The following is a 22,977-nucleotide window of genomic DNA, read 5'->3' on the forward strand; positions in this document are numbered from 1 at the left end:
TACCTGTGTGTAAGGGATGGGAATAAAAAATTGTGTAACACCACACATTTCTTCTAAGGCACAGGATGATCCCATTAAAGGAAAGATCATGACCTTAGAATGGCTCTTTAACTTAGTTTCAGGTTTGCAAATGTAGACTTAGTACTGAATTTGGATGAAAGCTTAGTTATTTGACTAACAGGTTGAAAAGAGTATGGAGTTTCAAGGTATAATCTAGGAAGGAAGGGGGCTAGGGGAGGTGGAGTGGGAGAAGAGAGGAGCCAACCAAAGCGAGACTCAACATGGGCCAGCCAGACCAGTGGGAACACTCAGTGGCACAGGAGCTCGAAGAACTTTTTTTTAAAAAAATATTTTATTTATTGGGGCGCCTGGGTGGCTCAGTCGGTTAAGCGGCTGCCTTCGGTTCAGGTCATGATCCTGGAGTCCCAGGATCGAGCCCCGCATCGGGCTCCCTGCTCGGCGGGGAGTCTGCTTCTCCCTCTCCCTCTGCCTGCCTCTCTGCCTACTTGTGCTCTCTATCTGTCAAATAAATAAATAAAATCTTTAAAAAAAAATATTTTATTTATTTATTTGACAGAGAGAGAGAGAGAAAACAAGAGGGTGCAAGCAAGGGGAGCTGTAGAGGCAGAGGGAGAAGCAGACTCTCAGCTGGGCAGGGAGCCCCATGCGAGGCTCGATCCCAGGTTCCTGGGATCATTACCTGAGCCGAAAGCAGAAGCTTAACCAACTGAGCCACCCAGGCACCCCTAGCTCAAAGAACTTTTAAGAAAAAAGAATTCCAATATGTAATTTTAAATTATTTATTGGGTGGTGCAGGGATACAATATTTCCACCAAAAGAATAATGCCCCACTCCACCAGCCTGAATTTTACTTCAGAATCTACCACAATAGCCTAATCTTTTGATATAATAGTTACGTGGAACATTTAAAATAATCTTCCATTAGCCTTCCGTGGCACCTTAAAAATCTTTTAATTAAAGATTTTGGTTTCCGGGCACCTGGGTGGCTCAGTTGGTTAAGCGACTGCCTTCGGCTCAGGTCATGATCCTGGAGTCCCGGGATCGAGTCCCGCATCGGGCTCCCTGCTCAGCGAGGAGCCTGCTTCTCCCTCTGACCCTCCCCGCTCCTCATGTACTCTCTCTCATTCTTGCTCTCTCAAATGAATAAATAAATCTTAAAAAAAAAAAAAAATTTAAAGATTTTGGTTTCCTTTTTTCAGGTGGTCGGGAAGATGGTGGACATTCATACTGAGTGCACCTACCCAAAGCAGCCAACCATTTTTCAAAATAAGAAGAGGGACCTGCTTGGAAAAACCGGTAAAGAGAAGCTCCTACAATACCATAAAAACTTTGGTCTGCATGTCAAAATGTCCAAGGAGGTCACTGAGGGTCCTATACCGACAAGAAATGCCCCATTACTGGTAATGTCTCTATCTGAGGGCAGATTCTGTCTAGTGTAGTGATCAAGATGAAGGTGCAGAAGACTGTCATCCACCGAGACTTCCTCCACCGCATCTGAAAGTACAACTGCCTTGAGAAACACCACAAGACTATGTCCGTACACCTGTCCCCTGGCTTCAGGGACGTCTGGATGGGCAATACTGTCACAGTGAGTGAGTGCTGACCCTTGAGCAAGACTGTGTGCTTCAGTGTGATCAAAGTCACACAGGCTGCTGGCCCAAGAAACCATTCCAGAAGTTCTGAGACTAGAGGGCACACACAGCCCAAGAAAATAAAGTTATTTTGAAAAAAAAAAAAAAGAGAGAGAGAGATTTTGGTTGGAACATAATTTGTTGTTAAGGAATTCTGGATTGGTATGTTAGAATATACTGGTGGTATTTACTATTTGTTAATGTTGTTCTAAGTAGTAATACTGATTTCTACAATTTTTAGAGTCTAGAAAATTGATTTTATTATTGCTTACCATTTTAAAAAAAATATTTTATTTATTTGAGAGAGTGAACGAGAGGGATAAAGAGAGCACATGAGTAGGGGGACGGACAGAGGGTGAAGGAGAAGCAGACTCCCTGCTGAGCATGGAGCCCGATGCCAGGATCCTGAGACCACGACCTGAGCCAAAGGCAGATGCTTAACCAGCTGAGCCAGCCAGGTGCCCCATTTACCATCTTTTTGTAAGACAACTTTTGGAACCGTCTTACCAAAATAATGATTATTGACTACTTCAGTAATAACACAGCCATGTCTATCAGATCAAAGTTCCAAAAAACACACTGAGGATAATGATGCTAAATAATTTGCTATCATTCTCTCTTTTTATGATAAGGGAAGTAAAATACTTAAAAAAGTTACCTCTTTATTCATTTTAAACCATTGATATTGTACAAAGGGATGTCCAGTTGCCCGGCAACACAGTTTCACAAACTGTCCGGCCAAGACTGCCTTTGACTCTGGGTTGACAGTGATCTTTATGCCTTAAAGGAAAAAAAAAAAAAAGTCAGTCACGGAAGAGAGGTTTTCCTTGTTTACATTTCTGAAACCAAAACGTATTTTGGAAATAACCTGTATATTCATCCTAGCTGTAAACTGCCCATTCATATCTCCCTCCCTGCCAGATTATGCCTCTGTGAGTTCCAGGCTTTGTAAAACCAAGAGGAAAGAAACTCATCCACAGAAGACTTTCATTTACTGTACTTCCCATGGCTGGGGGAGAAAACTGTTTGCCATCTTTCTTCAATTCTTAGAAGTATTTTTTTCATGTCCTAACCCCTCTGAAATCAGGATGCACCTTACAATAGATGTCTGCTAGACAGCAGGCGTGATGCAGGTCTCAGTGCCAACTCTTCCAAAACTCGGTCGTAAACGCTCATGTGGCTGGCACTCCCACTGACTTAGGGGCACTGCTGCAAGCGGTGGCCACTGAAAAGGTCTTCAAGACACATTTATTTCAGTGCTATGATTTAGCATTAAAATGAAAATCACTCTGTACGCAGAAAGGCACAGAAACAGAACAGCAGGATATAAATCCGACACATGTGATACTTCTCATCTGAGAAATGACTCTCAGCATCAAAGCTTGGGACAGCTTTAAAGAAAATGCTAAGTCAATTATGGAACTACCTCCCCGCCGCCCCCCCACCCCCCCAGCCGTCTCCCTTTCACTTACTCCCTCTGGGGAAGCCTGCTGCCACATCATGGGGATGCTCAGGCAGCCCTGTGGGAGGCCCAAGTGATAAGGAAAGAAACTTTCATGTAAGAGAACCATCCGAGAAGAGGACAGTTCAACCCCAGTTGAACCCTAGACAGCTGCAGCCCTGCCCCAACGGCTTGACCCTCACCTCATCAGAGGCCAAAACCGGAGCCAAAACCACCCAGCTAAGCCATTTCCAGGTTCCTATCCTCAGAAACCATGTGGAGTAAAAAATGGTTGTTGTATTAAGCTTTGGGTTTTGGGGTAATTTGTTATGCGGCAACAGATAACGGACACAAAAGAAACCAAAGTTAGGAAATTCTACGTTTGCCAAGATTATAATACATAAAACTGGGTTAGCTGCCTTCCAGGAAGGAAGAAGAAAAGATCATTAAAACTTGTAAAATGTAACTCCCTGCACCTAGTTTTATTTTCTTTCTTCATCTATCCTGAATATGATCTCATAACAGTATCTTTTTCTTCTATAAGCCACCAAGCCAAAGGAATAAAACAAGATTACAATTGAAGAGGAGTTAGTCCAATAATAGCACTCATAGTACATCCAAGATACTAACCTTTCCAGGATAAAAACAGTATATAAGGTAAAACAGGTATGTGAAAACCATTCCAGAAAGATACCAAGTAAAACCAAAATCCAAAATAAATAAATACTTATTGCCTACCTGTTACATTTGAGGGTCTGGAGAAACCCTAGAAAATCTTTAGTAAAGAGAGTAGAGCCTCTCAAAAAAGAATTTAAAACTTTTGCCAAGGGAGAACTTTCCTATTCATTAGTTCTTTACGTTGACGCCAAGTGAGCACAGTATGGCAGAAGTAACAGTTCTTCGGGAACCTGTACTATGTGTTGCCAAGGACATGGTAAAGACGGAAAATGGGATGAGCACTCTCACTTTGGCCGGCAAATTCACAGCACTGCATTTAAGGCTCCAATGCCATTCTTTGGCCACGAGAGACACATGTCACAACTTCAAGATACCAAGATTCTGATTTCCAAAGTTTACGTGTGGTAAGAAAGAAAAAAAGTTGTAACAACAGAAGAAGGGAACAAATATAAATCTGAAAAAGAGGATCTGTGGCTAAATGGGCTTTAAAATGTGGCTGTCTTCTAGCCATCTCCAACTTAACGTGTCCCAAATTCCTCCGAAACAAAATCTACTCCTGCATGAGACCCCACTGTCTTGCCAACTCAGCCTGTCCCCATGCATCCAGTTACTCAGGGCAAAAACTTAGGAGTGCCCCCCCGGAATCCCTCTTTTCTTCCTCATTCTCCACATGTAACTTCTCTGCAAGTCCTGCCAGTTCCGCTTTTCCCCGTCTCCACACATCTTCAATGCCATGATCTTAACCCAAGCCACCATCAGCTGTGATGAAACCATGTTACAGCCTGCAAACTGGTTTCCCTGCTTCTGACTGGCAGCCCAACTGTCTTTTTATTTATTTTTTTATTTTATTTTATTTTTTATTTTTTTAAAGATTTTATTTATTTATTTGAGAGAGAGAGAGTACATGAGAGGGGGGAGGGTCAGAGGGAGAAGCAGACTCCCCGCCGAGCAGGGAGCCTGATGCGGGACTCGATCCAGGGACTCCAGGATCATGACCTGAGCTGAAGGCAGTCGCTTAACCAACTGAGCCACCCAGGCGCCCCTCAACTGTCTTTTTAAAACATAAATTAATCCAGGGGTGCCTGGGTGGCTCAGTTGGTTGAGCGTCCGACTTATGATTTTGTCTCAGGTCATGACCTCAGGGTGGTGAGATCGAGCCCCACCATGGGCTCCACGCTTAGTGGGGAATCTGCTTGAGATTCTTTCTCTCCCTCTCCCCTCCCCTCTCTCTCTCTAAATAAAATTTAAAAAACATAAATTAGTCCATACCACTCCTCTGATTAAAACCCTCGACTGACCTATTGTACTTCGAATAAAATCTACATTCCTTATCATGGTCACAAGGTCTTATATAAACTGACCTCTCTAACCTTGTCCCCTCCCGTCCTCCTTGCTCCAGCCACACTGGTCCTCTTTTCGGAAGCCAAGCTATTTTCTACCTTTTTACTTACTAGTCTTCTGCTGGATTTCCCCTCCAACCCCCTACTGTTTCACGGCAGACTCTTTCTTTCTCATAATCTAGGTCTCTAGCTTCTCTGGGAAATGTCTCTAAACTAGCTAACCCCCACCCCCACTTCTCGATTACATTCACCCCACTTTGTGGTCTTCACTGCACTAACCATCTGAAATCCCTGTGTTTTCTTGTCTGTCTCACCTACTAAAACAGAAGCTTCATGAGAACAAGGACGTTGTTTGTCTTAGTCACCAGTTTACCTGACACCCAGAACAGTGCCTGGCATATGGTGACACAGTGTTCCGCATGTATTTGTTGGATGACTGTGTATCATCACCATAATAAAACTACTATGGTAGCAATTTACTGACTGCTTTATATGTGCCCAGTGTTTTGATCTCTAACCTTCAAAAAAACCAGATGAGTTAGATATTAGTTAGATCGATGTTACAGTGAAGAAAATGAAGTAGTTTTCAAAAGATCACCCAAATTACCTTGAGTAAACTATTTAACCTTTCTGAGACCAATTTTTTTCCCATTGTAAAAACAGCAGAACCAAAATACAAACCTAGGTTTTCTTGGGCTTTAAAATCCCCCTGCTTTTGTTAATCCAGTGATTCCCCCACCCTCCACCTTTATGGAAGTATGCTCAACAAACGAAAGTTCTATACATTTATAGCGTTACCATGTGATAATTTAATATACATATACATTGTGAAGTGATTACCACTGTTGACTTAATTAATACACCTATCACCTCATATAGTTATCATTTTCCAGTGATTTTTTTTTTTTTTTAGAGATTTTATTTCTGAATAACCTCTATGCCCAACATGGGGTTTGAACTCACAACTCTGGGATCAAGAGTCACACGCTTGGGATGCCTGGGAGACTGAGTCAGTTAAGCGTCTGCCTTTGGCTCAGGTCATGATCCCGGGGTCCTGGGACTGAGCCCCACATTGGGCGCCCTGCTCAGTGGGGAGTCTGCTTCTCCCTCTCCCTCTGATTCCCGCTCCCCCGCCCCTGCTCTTGTTCTCTCCCTCTCTCTCAAATAAATAAAACGTAAAAAAAAAAAAAAAAAAGAGTCACACGCTCCACCAACTCAGCCAGCCAGGCACCCCCCCAGCAATTCTTAATGTCCCTCCCAAGCTGATCTTTTGCCACATGAGCCTCTCTTACTGAAGGGAAAATGCCAAGCAGAGTGCAGTGTCTTGCACCATGGCAGTGCTTATAAACTGACCACGGCAAACATTCTCTCCTATTATACAGAGACAAGAGTAATGGAAATTAAAAAAGCTTTCTCCCTAGAATGTCTTACAAAGAAATGAGTAACTTTAATGGACATAGGGCCCATAGGGCCAGGATATCCTAAAAGGTGTCCTTCTTTTGTGTGGGAGACAAGACTATATGCTTTCTAATGTACGTTCAAGCTCAGTTTACACATCTGTCCTAGACCATCCATTTCAATAGTCTAGTCTTCAATAAGCAAGCAAATAAATACATGTATTTATTACTTAATGCTTCAAAGACTGAGAATTGAAAGGCACAATGTGATTTGGAAACCGCCCTTGGTGAATAGTAAAGACAAGAAGTCGCAATACCTCCCGTGCCTTAACCACACAAATTTCCTTCCTCCCACATAGTGTTGTACGGCAGGGAACCATGGTCAACCTGTAACCACCCTCGCGGGGCGCCCACCAGTCAGAAGGTGCTGAAACAAAGGTAAGGAAAGAAGATGGCACAGAGCTACGGAGGGTGTACCAAGGCATACAAATGAAAGTTCTATTTTAAAGGGTGAATGCACAGTTTCCTGGCAAACAAGCGTATTTTCAGATAACATCTGCAAAGAAGTCAAAGACGTTATTTGATTTCCTGTAAATCGGGGAGAATCTGAACTAGGTACGATGGAACATGAGGACTGTTCATTCAACACACACCTATGCAGATCACAGATTCATGATACTGAGCAATAAAACTAAAAACCTGCTGGAATTTCAAAACAGTAAGTTAGGGTGACTCTTGACTTGACAGAAGGATTCACCATAGCTTCCCTTTAAGTTACCCTCTCTCAGGATGCTTTAAAAAAAATTTTTTTTTTAAAGATTTTATTTATTTGAGAGAGCGTGAGCGAGAGAGCACAAGCAGGGGGAGCAACAGAGGAAGAGGGAGAAGCACACTTCCCACTGAGCAGGGAGCCCGACGTGGGGCTTGATCTCAGGACCCTGGGATTACAACCTGAGCCAAAGGCAGCAGCTTAACCGACTGAGCCACCAAGGCACCCCATGGATGTATTTAAATATTGATACAACTTACAAACAGCTGTTCCAGGAACAGGTCTATTGTATACATGACAGTGCATCTGTTTTTAGAGGCTACAAACCAAAAATTTCTTTCCATCAGTTTCTATCTTAAACTCTTCCTCAGAGTTATTCTGAAAATTTCTAAGCTATCATTGAAAAGTGCCTCATCCTGTCCCAGAATAAATACCATTTCTCTCCCTCCAACAGTCTCCCCTCAACACAACCAAAGCATGTCCATGTACGCCCTTCCTACAAGTCAGTTTACATTTGCACCTCTTGTGGCTAAACCCAGTTTCCTCATCATACTCCGTATGCTTCCATATTGCCCAGGGACCCTGAACACCTCAATGCAGACATACATTCTTTCAGACGTCACGACTCCCTTTCTATCGCTCTCCTCCTCCTTTGTCCTTATTCCCGTCCATACCATCATTGCCTCTTCCACTTCTTGGTATTTTCCTTTCAGAAATTTCGTCACTCACACAACAAGAAAAGTCCTTTATAAAAGAGGATCTAATATGAGTGTTTTTTAATTTGGCAAGGACAAAAAATTGCAGTCCACAGGTCAAAGAGGCAACTGGGAGAATAAGTCATCACCAAGTTCCTGAATAACCCAGAAATTTCCTAGCATGATAGAAATGACACTGAGTTCAGGTCAGGTTCAGCAGACCTGGGCTCTAATCCACTTCTGTCAACAACTGTGATTCTGGCTAAATGATAACCAGTGGAAATCTCATTTTCCACACAAATGTTTGCTCACATTTAAAATTTAAATGTTCATAATAGCACAGTTCTGTTCCTTCACAGAACTGTAAAGATAAGATGGTTCTGAACTAAAGGTATTTTGGAAATTAGAGAATAATATTCAACAATCTTGGTCCCTGTCTTTTTTTTTTTTTTCCTCAAAGATTTTATTTATTCATTTGAGAGAGAGAGAAAGAGAAAGTATGAGAGGGGAGAAGAAGTAGACTCCCCACTGAGCAGGGAGCCCGCTGCAGGGATCGATCCCAGGACCCCGGGATCATGACCTGCGCCGAAGGCAGACATTTAACCGACTGAGCCACCCAGGCGCCCCTTGGCTCCTGTCTTAAAGACAAAAAAGGTGTGGGGCAAGTGGAAAAGGTGCCACTGAAGAGGTCTCAGCCAGAGCCGTCTGGTATGTATGGAGAGTGAAGTACCTTTTATATAAAGAAAGAAATAAAATGATAACATCACAGAACTAGAGTTGGAACCCTGGGATTCATCTAATGAAACCCATACATAAAATGTTAATTCTCTCTAAATATCCCCTATCGTCTGGCTTCTGCTTAACCAATTCCAGGCCAGGGCATGACTTCCTTGGCAGCCATTTTGTGATCTGCATAACTACCCTAACTGATGGAGCCTATAATCACTCAAAATATTTTCACTTAAAAAAAGAAAAAGAAACAGGAACATCTTGAACTGCACATCTAGGCTCAATGACATTTGCGAGGGACAGAGATGCCAACGTCAGTTGCTTTGGGATCAGGAGTTTTGATCCTTTAATGAGAAAATAAAGGTCTAAAAAATCATTACAGACTTCTGGTTCAAACAATTTCAGCACACTCATTTAATGCTCCCACTCCCCTCCAATTCCCACTGGAATGACCAAAAGAATAAAATATGGAAACAATCAGTGCTGGGAAATGGGCATGGGGAGCAGCTAGCCATCCATGTGCTGTGAGAAAGCCCAATTAGAGAGAAAGCAGAAGCTCAATCCTATGGGGCTCCTTCAGAAAATATATTAAGTGTCAAAGTCCACAGAGAGCAAGAATTTAGGGATGAGTTACCCTCAGCTTAGATCCCATCCTAAGTGAGGGACCACGGAGGCTGGCTCCTAATCAAGGGAATCGTTCTAGTTAGAGGCAGGGGAATGCTGCCCCAGCTATTGCTGGGCTACCAAAACAAATACATAAAAGAAACTCAGTTTCTCAGAAAAACAGAGAAACTCCTTATTATAGCCATCTCCCATGGCTATCTCTGGCTGTCAGCCCACAAACAACCAGAATGGAATGGGGCAAAATAAAACTAAAATAAATCTAAAGTTTCCTCTTATTCCTGCATTTAGGTCTGAAAGGTCTGTTCAGAGGCTCACAGCATCTTTGACAGAACTCACCGCCCTCACCAAAAGCAGACCTCTCTATAGAGACAATGAGAGAAAAGTCACTGGATTTTCTGTGGAATAAGAACTAATGTCCTCCTATGAAACTGTCTTACTACAAAAAAAGAGAGAAAACATAAGAATATTTCCTTTTTTTTTTTTTAAGATTTATTTATTTATTTGAAAGAGAGAGAGAACACAAGCAGAGGGAGAGGCAGAGGGAGGGGGAGAAGCAGACTCGCCGCTGAGCAGGGAGCCCGACATGGGGCTCAATCCCAGGACCCTGAGATCATGACCTGAGCTGAAGGCAGATGCTTAACGAACTGAGCCACCCAGGCGTCCCAACATTAAATATTTCTATATTGTATTTTTACCAAGATACAGGAATACACTGAAAAGGAAAACCCAAAGATCAGATAAGACTTGTTCTACTTGTGTTTACGATTGTGTTGGATGTGATCATTTACAGGTTTGTCTTTCCTGTTAGACTACGAACCTTTCCTAGGCGAGAATTTTGGTTCTAGTCATCTTTGAATCATAGTACCAAGTGCAACGTCTGGAACAGCAAAGGTACTAGAAACCTGTAAGTTTTTACTGAATGAATGAGTAAAGTCTTAAATAAAGTTGATTCTATCAGAGCTTACCTTCTTAAGAACAATAGTTTTTATTCTCAATATCCTTATTAAAAATTAAAATTTTCTCTATAATTCTTATACTTCTTTATTCTAATATCTGCAAATACAGTGAGTTTTAGATTATTCACATAAAATGCACATAGAAAGCTAACAGTAAATTACCTCTTCCTGAAATTACTGAGCTTTACAGATCCTAAAATATGTCCTCAAAAATGAATACTTAATATTCAAGAAACTGATTCCCAATGGACACTTTTTACAGCTAATATGAGATAAAACTTCACAGAAATAGTGAATAAGTGTTAATGTAGAAATGTTAACATAGAAACTGCTTTCCTTTTCCTGGTCTCCCCTCAAATGCAAGGAAGTCCTAGGGGATAACTCTGAAAAAGCTGGTAGGCCAAGTACCAGAATGATCTATATGGGGAACACTGATGGTAAAGTGCTAATCCTACTATGTGGAGAAAAACACAAAGAGCAGAAATGGATCTGTGAAGGGATTAGATTACTGATGTTTATTAGGTTGGCTCTGTATTCACTGCTGGTTTGTCAAAAATTAAAATATTGTCAAAAATTTCAGGCAGATCGTTACACATAAACAAACATGTGACTCAATTTCAGGAAAGCCCAGTGTCATGCATGGGAAACTGAAAACGTGGAAGCCCGAGATCTGAGGCCAGTGATCCCACCACAGATCAGGAGACGGGAAACCTCTGTGGCTGCCTAGAGACCATTCCACATGGCATTCATGTAACTCCTCCAACTCTGCCAGGTAGAGAACACTTACTCTCATTTTATAGACTTGGCAACCAACAGTCACAGTGATTAGTGTAATTACTGAAAAAAGATAATGAGATATACAAGTTATATTCACTTCCTGGAGAGGTTTCTTAAGTTTTCAGAGGCCCTGGTATAGTATTCTAGGAAGTATGAGAACTTAGTAGCTAACTGAGTGCCCCAACTGGCAGATTTCAATCGTCGCAACTCCTGGGTAATATTCAAGGCACTGGGGATATAAAAGTTAACAAATGTCACCTTATGAAGAAGTTCACTGACTGGTGACAAACAACAATGTCATCTAGACGTAGTTACTCCTACCCCAGACCTCTTGGTATGAAGAGGCACTGAGAAACAGATGTCAAGCATCCAATGCAACATGTAACCCAAAGGAGGCACCTATTTTATCATCACCTTAGGCCTTGGGAGGCAGAGGATGATCTGAGAGTCCAAGTTTCCTGACTTGTAATCTAGGGTCCTTTTCCTTTGTAGTGGACTCAGGCCCACTTTTGTTTAGTATCCTATGTGGTTTCTGGAAAGCTGACTCAACCCAACTCCATTCCTGGCTCTAAGCCAGCAAATGGGTACATTCCATCTCCCTTGCCACAGTGACAGGTGTAGGGACACGCATGTCATTGAAATTAGTTAACTAGAGTGAATCTTATGATTTTTGCTGGGACAAAGATGAATGCAAGTCAGTAGAGATCTTGCAACTATGCAGAAAGTCACTCTTGGAAGGAAGCCAGTAACAAGAAAGGAGGGGCAAAGATGAAAACAAACCAATTCTTTGAAAACAGGGCTGTCCTCAGCCTCTCTTGAAGCCCAGCCTGCTTCAAGATTTTTCAGTTAGAAGATTCCCGAAACCCAGAACTGACAAAAATAAGATCTGAATTATGATTTTAGCTTTCTCATGTTAACTTCAAAATATGATCACAAATAGGCTGGTTATGTAATAAAAACTACACACATCAAAACCATGTAACATAGAGAGCATGAGTCCTTAGACCATGGCCCTCCCAACCTCGACTGGCTTCTCTGCTTCTGGTGGAACCTATAATGGTGAACTGGACCCGAGAAGGGAGGTCTGCAGTGCTGTCATCACGTGACTCCGATCACATGGTCTCTCCTGCCTGACACTGCTGCAGGGGACCAACTTTATCTGTAGCTGTGCAGACAGGGGGCTGTTTCCTATTCTTCACACCTGACCTTGCAAGTGAGAAATCTCACTCAATATTGGTATATTCAGAAAAAAAATCATGGTTGAATCAATCCACATTTCAAAAGCATCATGTCGGTGAAATACTTAAACAGTAAATATCTACCATATTTGCTTGATCTCATTTGTATACATACATACATATTAATAAATGTTTGGCTGCACTATTCCTCCCTTCCTCCCTTTCTTCAGTTCAAAGTAAACTCTACCCCCAATATGGGGTTCAAACTCACAACCCCAAAATCAAGAATCACAGGCTCTACTGACTGAGCCTTGGCTGCACTATTTCAACGTGAGTTATAGAAATCCTACCCCTAGGGGCGCCTGGGTGGCTCAGTTGGTTAAGGTGTCTGCCTTCGGCTCAGGTCATGATCCTGAGGTCCTGGGATCGAGCCCCCACATTGGGCTCCCTGCCTGGCAGGGAGTCTACTTCTCCCTCTCCCTTTGCCTCTCCCCCTCCCATGCCCCTTCATGCTCTCTATCCTGCTTTCTCTCTCTCAAATAAATAAATTCTTAAAAAAAAAGACTCTTACCCCTAATACTTTACCTTTTTATTTTTAAGTAGGTTCCACATCCAATGTGGGGCTTGAACTCACGACCCTGAGATCAGAGTTGCATGCTCTCCCACTGAGCCAGCCAGGCGCCCCATCCCCTAAATACTTTAGCATGCATCTCCTTGGAATAAAGACATTCTTCTACAGACTACATCACCATTATCACACGATAATTCCCTAATACCTAGTACACGTTAAATTCAATTGGCTTTACTGGTCTCCAAAATGTCTTCTATAGTTGATTTTTTTTTTTTAATACTTTTTAAAATTTATTTGACAGAGACAGACACAGTGAGCGAGGGAACACAAGCAGGGGGAGTGGGAGAGGGAGAAGCAGGCTTCCTGCCGAGCAGGGAGCCTGATGTGGGACTCAATCCCAGGACCCTGGGATCATGACCTGAGCCAAAGGCAGATGCCTAACTGAGCCACCCAGGGACCCTACAGTTGATGTTTTTGAACCACAATCCAATCAGTGTTTATGCATTGTATTTGCTTTTTATGTGTTCCTTAGTCTCAACCTGGAGGGAAAAAATGAGTCTCCATATGTTTACATTTTCCAAAAATATTTAATACAATTCATTGGCAAATGAGATATTTTCCTCTACGTTTGTCTCCACGAACTCCTGGAGAAGAGACCTCAGAGAAGAACCTACCTGGGGGGCTTAGAAGCAGAAGAACCTCTGTGTGCTCCATAGTTTGCAGGAAGTCACTCAGTTCCGTGACCGTACAACCTTTTTCACCCAACAGCTTCAGTAAACATAAGCTTGGACTTCCTTCAGGCTCCAAGACCTTAAGAGAGCACTGCTCCAAGTCCAGGCAACTGCAAACAACAGATTGAAGTCCAGTCAACAGTCTTCTCCAACATGATATGCCTGCTCTATGTTTGGCATGACTGCAGGTGTTGTAGGGATAAACCGTGAGTCAATGAGTGGTGAAAAGTTATTTCCATTATGAGTGCTACTGTCCTTTCCTCCTCTGCCATCATAGGGAATTCCTCTTTATGCCCTTCTCCAACTCAGCTTCCAAGACTACTAAATCAGAAGATGAGAGAAATCCCGAAACAGGATGTGAAAGAAATGTGGTTTTGATGTTGATCAAAATTTTTACCTTTAATTTGGGACTATGGATTAGGAAGATCAGATACATTTCTCTACTTGTTCTTCTGCTTTTATTAAGCATAATATGACCCCAAAAAGAGGCATAGATCTTTGAGATATCTTGAAAAATGAAAAAACTTAACATACAATATTTTGTATTAGTAAAGTAGTGTGCCTACATATGTATTCATAAAGATACAGAACAGTGTTTGTTCTGCATGATACCGTTTTTATTAGTAAGAGTATGTGTTTGTTCTTATATGTACAGAGTTAACTTTGAAAAGATAGCCAAAAAACTAGTAGCGATTTTCCTACAAAGGGGGGGCCGGAACAGCAGAGCTCAGCTGGACGATTCAACTTTTCACTATAAACCCTTTTGTACTGTCGGACTTTTTATTACGTGTGCTCATTTTTTCAACAATTTTTAAAAGACTATTAGTGACATTCAAAGTACTTCTAAGTACCTAGAAATACCCTAACACAGGGGCAAGACAAACGCTGGTCTGTGGGCCAAACCCACCCAGTCACCTGATTTTGTAAACAGTTTTGCTGGAACACAGCCACGCTCGTTCACATACACGTTTGCAAAGGGGGATGGCTGCTTTCCTGTTAGAACAGCAGAGTTGAGTCATTGGTCTGCAAAGCTGAACATGTGGACTATTTAGCTCTTTATAGAAAAAGTTGGCTGACTTCTGCTCCAAAGAATCTACTTTCTGTCTCATTGTCCTTTTGTTCAAACTATTTTTTTTTATTATCACTATTTAACATACATAACAAATTTCCTTTTCAGTGTTATTATGTTCAGTAGGCATGTACAAGGTTAGAAAGACAGGTAAGATCAGACTACAGAAGGCCATAAATAATGGGGCAAGGAGTATGGACTTCAACCATTTCACAGAAAGGGAAAGCACAAGTATAAAACATTCAAGAGAAGAAAAACAATAAAAGTTAAACCAATCAAAACAACAGAAAACCCCCAAAAAGATGATGTCATGTATGGTGATTAACATAATAAAAAAAAATCTTCCCAAAGAGACATAACCAGTAACAAAGGCCAACCAAAGTCTTTAGATAATCTTCATGATATACTGTAGAATTCGCACGTCACACACCTTTGCGGCGACCTCTCCCTTTCTTTCCAATTTGTAGTCCTATATAAACTTTAGCTTCTCTGTGAGGTTCACCCAGACCACACAAGTCCCCCAAACACACGTTAGACATAGTCTCCTGATGGCACTTATCTTCCATATTAAAGGTTGACAAATTTCTGTAAAGTGCCAGAAGGAAAGTATTTTAGGCTTTATGGGCCATATAGTCTACTGCATGTTCTTCTTTCTTGTCTTTTGTTTTGTCTTACAATTTTTTAAATATGAAAACCAATCTTAGCCCATAAACTGCAAAAACAGGGGCAGTGTCCCAAATTTGGCTCAGGGATCATTGTTTGCAGACCCCTGTTCTCTATGTCTCAGTTGACACAATTTTGCCTTAAAACCATGAGCTTTTCGGGGCACCTGGGTGGCTCAGTTGATAAGCGTCTGCCTTTGGCTCAGGTCATGATCCCAGGGTCCTAGGATCGAGCCCCGCATCGGGCTCCCTGCTCAGCGGGAAGCCTGCTTCTCCCTCTCCCACTCCCCCTGCTTGTGTTCCCTCTCTGGCTGTCTCTTTCTCTGTCAAATAAATAAAAGCTTTAAAAAAAAAATAAATAAAACTATGAGCTTTTCTTTCATAGGGATGTCTTCTCTACCTAACTAGATCACAGTACTCCTTGAAAACAGAAACCCTGTATTTTTAACCCCTCAATACCTAAAATCTGTCTTGCCCATATTAATTATTCATAACTGAATGATTACTGCATGAATTTCAATCATAACTAAAAAGGCTGGAGGACTGGATAGATGGAAAGGGTCAGACATAACGGTATCACAGCTGTGCCAGATGCAAGGTGAGCAAGTTTTCATAGGACTTGGAACATTCTTTTCCTTTTTTAGAGAGAGAGAGAGAGAGGCGGGAGGGGGGAGAGGGATAGAGAGAGAATCTTAAGTAGGCTCCATGCTCAATGCAGAGTCCAACACGGGGCTCGATCTCAAAATCAAGAGTCGGACGTTTAACCGACTGAGCCACCCAGGCACTTAATCCACATTCCTTTTGATCAGTTTTATTAAAAGGCTACCATAGCATTTATATAATGGTCACTCAAGATTTATAATTCTGTGGTGAAGTTGGTAATCTCTTAACTTTAGAAAAAAAAATGTATCCAACCAAAATAATTTCAATACTAGTATCATCTATCTCATAGGATTGTTAGAATTAAATTAGATAATCCATGCTAGAAGTACTTAGCACAGTGCTTGGCGAATAATAAGCACTCAATAAAAGTGAGTTCTTATACAATAAAAATATGGGATATTAAAAGAACAATAGTTTCTTAATTATGCTGATTTCTGAAACTGTTTTCCCTTTTCCTTAAAAATGTTTTTGAGTAGTTACTAGTTTGGTAATCTGATCATGTCCTTCAAGGCCTCCTGTCTCTATACTCACTAGGTGTTCCTTCTAAGTGTCTCAGTTAAATGCATATATTCAATACTCTATTTTTGTTAAATGTGAATCATAATATAGGTCAACTGTTCCCAAATGCTGGATGGTAGACTAGTGGCAGCACAATTTGAAGCCCAAGGTAAAATGATAAAAACAAGGACAATAAGACTGCCTTTTTCTCTGAGATGGTCTTTCCTATTTCTTAGTGTTAAAGCATCCTTTCTCCTCTGAGATAATGGTGACTATGAAGACAGCAAGAATGAAAGCTGCAGATGCCCGCCACTCCTCTACTCTGTAAAATTTTCTTCCGTTAGTCCCTGTAACACCCAGGTCAAGAAACCAGTATTAGAGACAATAGAAGGATTACCATTCTTTTAGATAATTAGAATATGAGATTTATAAAACCAAGGATGTTGTATGCTAAATATAATTTTTTTTTTTATGATTTAGAAAGGTGGTCGGACTCTGGTACATAAAATTCAGAAGCCATCTCACCAAATGCAACCAAGTGATGCTTTGATGTTTATACTGATATAGAAAAAAGCGAAAAACAATTTGACTTCTTTCTTCAAATGAAGAAAGAGGTCGAGATGAAGTAGACAAAATTTTCCAATACAAGAGGCACAGGAGAAAAACATGATTCTGTATCTCCTTTCCTTTTTTACTGATTTTCCGCCCAGGCACTGGCTTTCAGCTCAGATGATGCTTCTCAATACCCAGCCTCTTTCTTTCCTTTTTTAGTTACATTCCTGTAAGACTGTGCTTTGAAGTGGTTTCTACCAGGCCTATTTTGGAATTTCTCATTTAAGTTAAAAGACTATTACCGAAAAAATGGGCTTTGCTTTTAAGAAAATATATTTGTATTTCTCTTCACTTCATACATATATATAATCACGTCAAAAAATATATAATCAAATAGAACACATCATACATCCCTTAGGGTACAAACCATGGCACTGCTTTTAGGTTCTTTTGCTTCTCTTGGAACATTTACTCTTTGAAATCTCTATTCATTAATTCAGCAACTACTTGTTAATCATCTAAAATAGGCCAACTATCTTTCCTAGGTATTTAGGATACTGCTGCAAACAAAACTCCCTATCATCCTGGGTTTTTCTACAAGATATAAATATACATATGCACGCAGAGGCAGACAAACGGGGGGGGGGGGTGGTGTGTGTGTGTGTGTGTGTGTGTGTGTATCCATCCAATGGTCGTAAGCGCTCTGGAGAAAAGCAAAGCAGGGGGCTAAGTAATGCTGGAGCAGATGTATGGGGTAATTTTAAATAATGTGATCAGAGAAGACCTCACTGAAGGAGGTGACTTGTAAGTAAACACTTCAAGAGGTAAAGTCATGCAGTTCACCTGTGAAGACTATCTCAGACTGAGGAAAGAAAAGTACAAAGACCCTCCTGTGTTCAAGCCAAAAGCAAGAGAGCAAATGTGCAGAAAGCACAGAAAGGGAGGAAGATAATGGGGTCCAAGAGATGACTGGTGGCTAACTAGTGTTTTTATCCTGAAACAGAAAAGCAATTAAAGGGTTTTGAGCAGAGGAAAGGTAAGACCTGACTGGACATTTCAAAAGAGTATAAATTCTCACTGCTCTGCTGAGAATAGCTTGGGGGCAGAGGCAAAGCGGGAGGAGAAGTTAGGCGGCTACTGGAATGATCCAGGTGAGAGAGGGCAGTGGCTGGCCCAGGGCTGGGGCAGCGGAGGTGGGATTCTGGATGCACACTGAAGGCACAGCAGATGCGGATCGCTGATAAAACGGACGCGGTGTATAAAAGTGGAGTCAGGAATAATTTTGAAGTTTGGGGCCTGAGGAATCGGAGGGGTGCAGTTGCCATTTCCTGAGATAAAGAAAACTGAATGAAAAACAGGTCTGTGGGGGAAGACACGCTAAATTCTGGACATGCTACGCTCAAGATATCTTAGTCATTCATGAGGAGATGGCAAATTGGCATCTACAGGAACGGATCCAGGGGGTTCAAAGCAAAGATATGGACTGAGGATACAAACTAAGAGGAATCCACCTAAGTATGTATAGTCCTGAGACTTAAGGATACACCGAGAAGGGGGCTGGGTGAAGACACGTAGATAGACACAAAGCCTGGATCCTATGGCACTCCAAATTTCAGACACCGAAGAGACAGACCGGAGAGACAGAGGCAGGAGGAGATCCTTTGTTTCAGCTTTGTACACGTTCTCATTCTTATCATAAACTGCAGGAGGGCAGAAGTCTGCAGCTACAGAGCACGTTCTGTACAGCAGGTGCGCAGTGATGGCTCTCCTTGGTCCAAGTCCCAAAGCCCCCTTCCTATGGAGTCCAGGCAGTGTTAGGGCCTCCTGAAAGCTCTGTCACCTTCAGGGTGTGGTGGGCAAGACCCTCAGAACCTGCATCTGTCTGCATTGACAGCAAAGGCTGTTCAATATCAGGGCGGTCTGGAATGGCATTAGGGCTGAGTTTGTATTTACGGCACTCCCGTGTGCGCACGGTTGTGGGGAACTAAACTGGAAGCCAGGACTGATTCTGAGTCACCCATAATCGTATGAAGACATTTACAATTACTCCTAATCCCTGATGGACAGTTCAGGATGGACTCTTGGGGTTTCTTCATCAAATTCTCATCTATTTGAGGAAACATGTATAGAGTCAGAAAAAAGTGTAAGAAACAATAGGCAACCTTGGAAGATTTTAGGGAGAAAAGTCCACCACCTTATGGGAACTGTTGTCCACTTGGACCCTCCCACTTCAGTTCCTCGGTCTGACACTAGAGAAAAATACCTCTGGCACTTTCTGCTATCCTAGATGCTCTTCTAGCACCAGTATGAAATTACTCTGAAATAGCTTTTTTGTCTTACAGAGAGTAAGCATCACCAGCTTACCTTGCCCCCACTCAGATGTCACTCTCCAGCCCCTAAGCTCCCAGTGCTAACCTTTTGTTATGCCAGTTTAATTCCGATTTCAGTAGGTATATGACTTTAATATTCCCCAATTTTCTAACCTGCAGGGGTGCCCCCACTCCCACTGCCACTCACCTATTCTGAGCTAATCTTCACCATCCTGGAAGACTGGTGAAATCCCATCTATTTCTTTTCAGACTTCCCACCCTGGAATTTGCCAGATTCCATGAATGCATGCCCTTTGTTGCCCACGAGGCGACTGGCCTTCTCTCTATACTACCTTCCCCAGAGATGTGGCCTCAGACTTTTCTGTTAGTTTGCCAAACGAACAATTCTGTAGCCTCTGCAAAACCTGACTGAAGGCTTGGGGAGGGACACAGAACACCTGATGTCAGGTATCCACTACTTCAGCCATGCTTCTTCAGTGGCAGGGCCTTCCTTTCTTCTCTTTCCTCCACTGTCAAATTAGGAGCCCTCACTCCCAGGCCCTCCTCAGGAAAGTCCAGAGCCTTCCCTAACTAGCGTACTAATCACAAACTAACCAATCACAGATCTGATGATCTGATCCCAAAGAAGACAACTTTTTACACTATTAAGTCTAGAAATTCAGAAATCTACAGACCTAGTGTAATAGTATTTTGGATTTTCTTTGCACAGCCCCCTCTCCCTAAGAGAAACACGTTTTTTCCTGGAACAGAAAATTGTGCCATCTGTCTGCTCAATTTTGCAAGTTTACCACTTCTTAATCCCAACCTCACATCATAACTCCTCTCTGTGGCCAAAGAACCTTAAATCATAATGACCCTGGTTTAACCCCAAACTCTGAAACTCGAGGTTGTTGTGAGGGCTAAAGTAGATAATGCATGTAAATATTTAGTGCATCGGTATATACTAAGTGCTCAATAAATGGTAACAACCCTTGTTATTATTATTCACACCCAACACGGCATTTAACGTGTTATCTGTAAATGTCCCAGAATAACAATCCATTACTAGAGAGGTCCTTGTGAATAGGAACTAAGTATTTGTCATCTTTTTATCTTCTGGAACTTCCCACTCATAATAGGCACTCAATAAACATAATTGTGAATGAATGGCTCCCCTCTCAAAAGTATTTATAGTGTCTAAGATAGGTTCTATGCATAACACACAGAATCTTAACTGATGCCTCCTCTTCTCAAGGAGTTTATAAGAAAGTGTACAAATAATTATAGTCCAAGGCAAAGTTTAGTCATATGAGAAGTTAAAAAAAAAATTCTAAGGGATTCCCAGGCAGACCTAACAAACGGTATAAAGGAATGGTTCTAAGTGTGGTCTGGGCACCCCTAGTGCAGTTCCTGAGACCCTGTCACGGGATCTGCAAGGTCAAAATGATTTTTCACAGTAACACTGAGATGTTATTTAGCGTTTTCATTCACTCTCTGAGTAAGTGTACATTGTGGAGTAACCAGTGTTACATGATCTGGGATAGTACAACAGACCGAATGCAGAAGCACGTAAAAGAGGCCAGTTCTCTGCAATAAAGACAAGACATAGAAGAGATCTTCAAAATGTAAAACAATGCCACTTTTCTAATTTTGTTTTGTTTTGGAAAAGTTTGTTTTTCCACAAAAACATGTAATTTCTGTTAACATGTAACAGGCTATTCTTTTAAAATTTTTAACGTTTCTTAGTTTTAATTTTTAATAGGGTAAATATATGTGTGTAATACATCGAACCCACATTAAAAACTCTCTGGGGTCCTCAGTAATTCTTCACAGTGTAAAGTACCGAGACCAATAGTTCGCAGTTCCTATCCTGGGAAGAGGAAAATAGTTTTACTTCGAGCTCAGTGCTCACGGTGAAGTCGAGAAGAGAACCTGGTAAGTTGGTTTGATGGAGGAAGATGGTAGTTTTAGTATCAGCCTTTCCCATGATGATCCTCTCCTATATAAAACTGCCATGAAATCCTGCACCCAAGCCCTTCGCTTTCATTATCTCTTTACCTGCACTTCGCCTTCCTTAGGTCTTCCCGGTCTGTGCCCACATCCCGTTCTTTTATACGCTAGGTCCTTCGGAATGACTGCCCTGTCCTAGGGGTTTCCAGACAGCCTGCCTTCCCTCCAGATCCTTCCGGGTCGCCCCCACTTCTCCCTTTCAGCTCACGGGGAGGAGGGTCCAACCTCGGATCTCTGGCATTCCCACGCTTTCCCGACCGAGTTCCCCCTCCGCGCGCCTTTCACCGCAGCGGCCCCCGCACCACTCCAGCCGCCGGAGCGTCGGTCCTCCCACCCGGGTGCCCGCTCGCCCCCGCCCCGCGGGCCCCTGCCCCGCGCCCCCCGCGCCCCCGCCCCTCACCTGAGCCGGAGGCGAACCCGACTCCCCGCCACCTCGGCCAGCCTCCTCCAGCCCCGGCCCTCGGGCGCTCGGTCCAGGCTCCCGCTGAGTCTCCGCAGCAGCGGCTCCGGAAGGCGGTTGAGGGTCGCGCCGAACGAAACGGGGAGCGGCGGCCCCGAGGGCGCGGCCGGAGACGGCTGCAAGGCCGGGGGCGGCGGGGCCTGCAGCAGCTCCCCGCACAGCGACCCGTCCGACGCCGGCGACCCTGCGACTTGTGCTGCTCCCCCCGGGCGCATCGCGAGCCTCGGCTCCAGCGCACCTTCCGCTCGCCCCCTCGCTCGCCCCGGCGCCGCGGAGGCAGGGGCGGAAGGACAAAGCCGGCTATGCCGTACCGCACTCTGAGGAGGAAGCTCCGCTCCCCGCCCAGCCGACACAGCTTTGCCCGGGGGAGCCGGGCCGGCGGGCCGTGCCCGCTGCGCCGAGGGGGCGGGGCCTCTGGCGGGGCGGGGCCTCTGGCGGGGCCGCCCTCCTGCGCGCGTGCGCGCGGCCGCGCGTTTCCTTCGCCTTCCCCCGCCGCCGCCGCCGCCGCCGCCGCCGCAGCCGCCCGGTCGCGGAGGCGCGCGCTGCGGAGCTGGGGAGGTGGAGTCTGGCTGAGCAGGAAGGGTCGGGTGGTTGCCGCTGGGGGAGGAAGCGGTGCAGGAGCTACACCCGGGCGGCTCCACTTCGGCTAGGAAGCGGCGGCGTCGGGGCTTCCCGAGACCGTGGGAGGAGGATTGCCTCACGCCGGAGACGGGAGCTCGCGGCTCTCCATCGCCGGCCCCCCGCCGCGCTCAGCTGACTCAGTGACTTGCGTGTGCCGGCTCCCGCGTCGGGCAACCTCAGCCGAGGCTTCCTCGTTTTAGGGTTGACGTGTATGGCATTGCTAAGGGAAGTGGTTCCTAGACATCAGATACCTAATGGAGATTTGCTCGAAATCTGTGCCTAGACTTTTTTTTTTTAACTGGGCGGCAGATCATGGAAATGATTGTTTTTAGCAGGAATTGCCTGGTTTCTTTCGAGTCAGAGTGCCACCCATTGAAAACTAGAGAGTAGTTTGGGACAAAAGCAAGCAACTTACGGAATGTGACCAGCCAGGTACTCTCAGACACAAGGCTTCCTTTCCCATTTTCCGGTGCCATTAGCTTTTTCATCACACAGGACAACAGGATTTTCTGTAGCAATTTGGGCACTCAAATTCTCCCTAACTTCTGGCGAGATAGTTGCTCCGTACATTCTCCCATCACATTCTAGCCCAAGC

The 22,977-nt window shown here is 43.5% G+C and overlaps 1 protein-coding gene and 1 pseudogene across 2 annotated transcripts in view; one reads left to right on the forward strand and one right to left on the reverse strand.

Annotated features, from left to right (window-relative positions):
• The window catches only part of MALT1 (MALT1 paracaspase), a 57,756-nt gene extending 35,624 nt beyond the window's left edge, over window positions 1-22,132 (reverse strand). For both annotated transcript variants that reach the window (XM_045886628.3, XM_045886627.3), the window contains exons 1-3: window positions 21,702-22,132; window positions 13,482-13,648; window positions 2,311-2,432 (exon numbers count right to left, since the gene is read on the reverse strand). In XM_045886628.3, the coding sequence (XP_045742584.1) occupies window positions 2,311-2,432; window positions 13,482-13,648; window positions 21,702-21,976 (564 nt within the window). In that variant the 5' untranslated portion in view covers window positions 21,977-22,132. The remainder of the gene's footprint in view (window positions 1-2,310; window positions 2,433-13,481; window positions 13,649-21,701) is intronic.
• LOC123852556 (small ribosomal subunit protein uS17-like) lies at window positions 1,233-1,704 on the forward strand (annotated as a pseudogene).
• Window positions 22,133-22,977: the final 845 nt, after the last annotated feature.

Source organism: Mirounga angustirostris, unplaced genomic scaffold, assembly GCF_029215605.1.
Source record: "Mirounga angustirostris isolate CCGP_5_RB_7025 unplaced genomic scaffold, mMirAng1.0.hap1 SCAF_14, whole genome shotgun sequence".
NCBI classification, from domain to species: Eukaryota; Metazoa; Chordata; class Mammalia; order Carnivora; family Phocidae; genus Mirounga; species Mirounga angustirostris.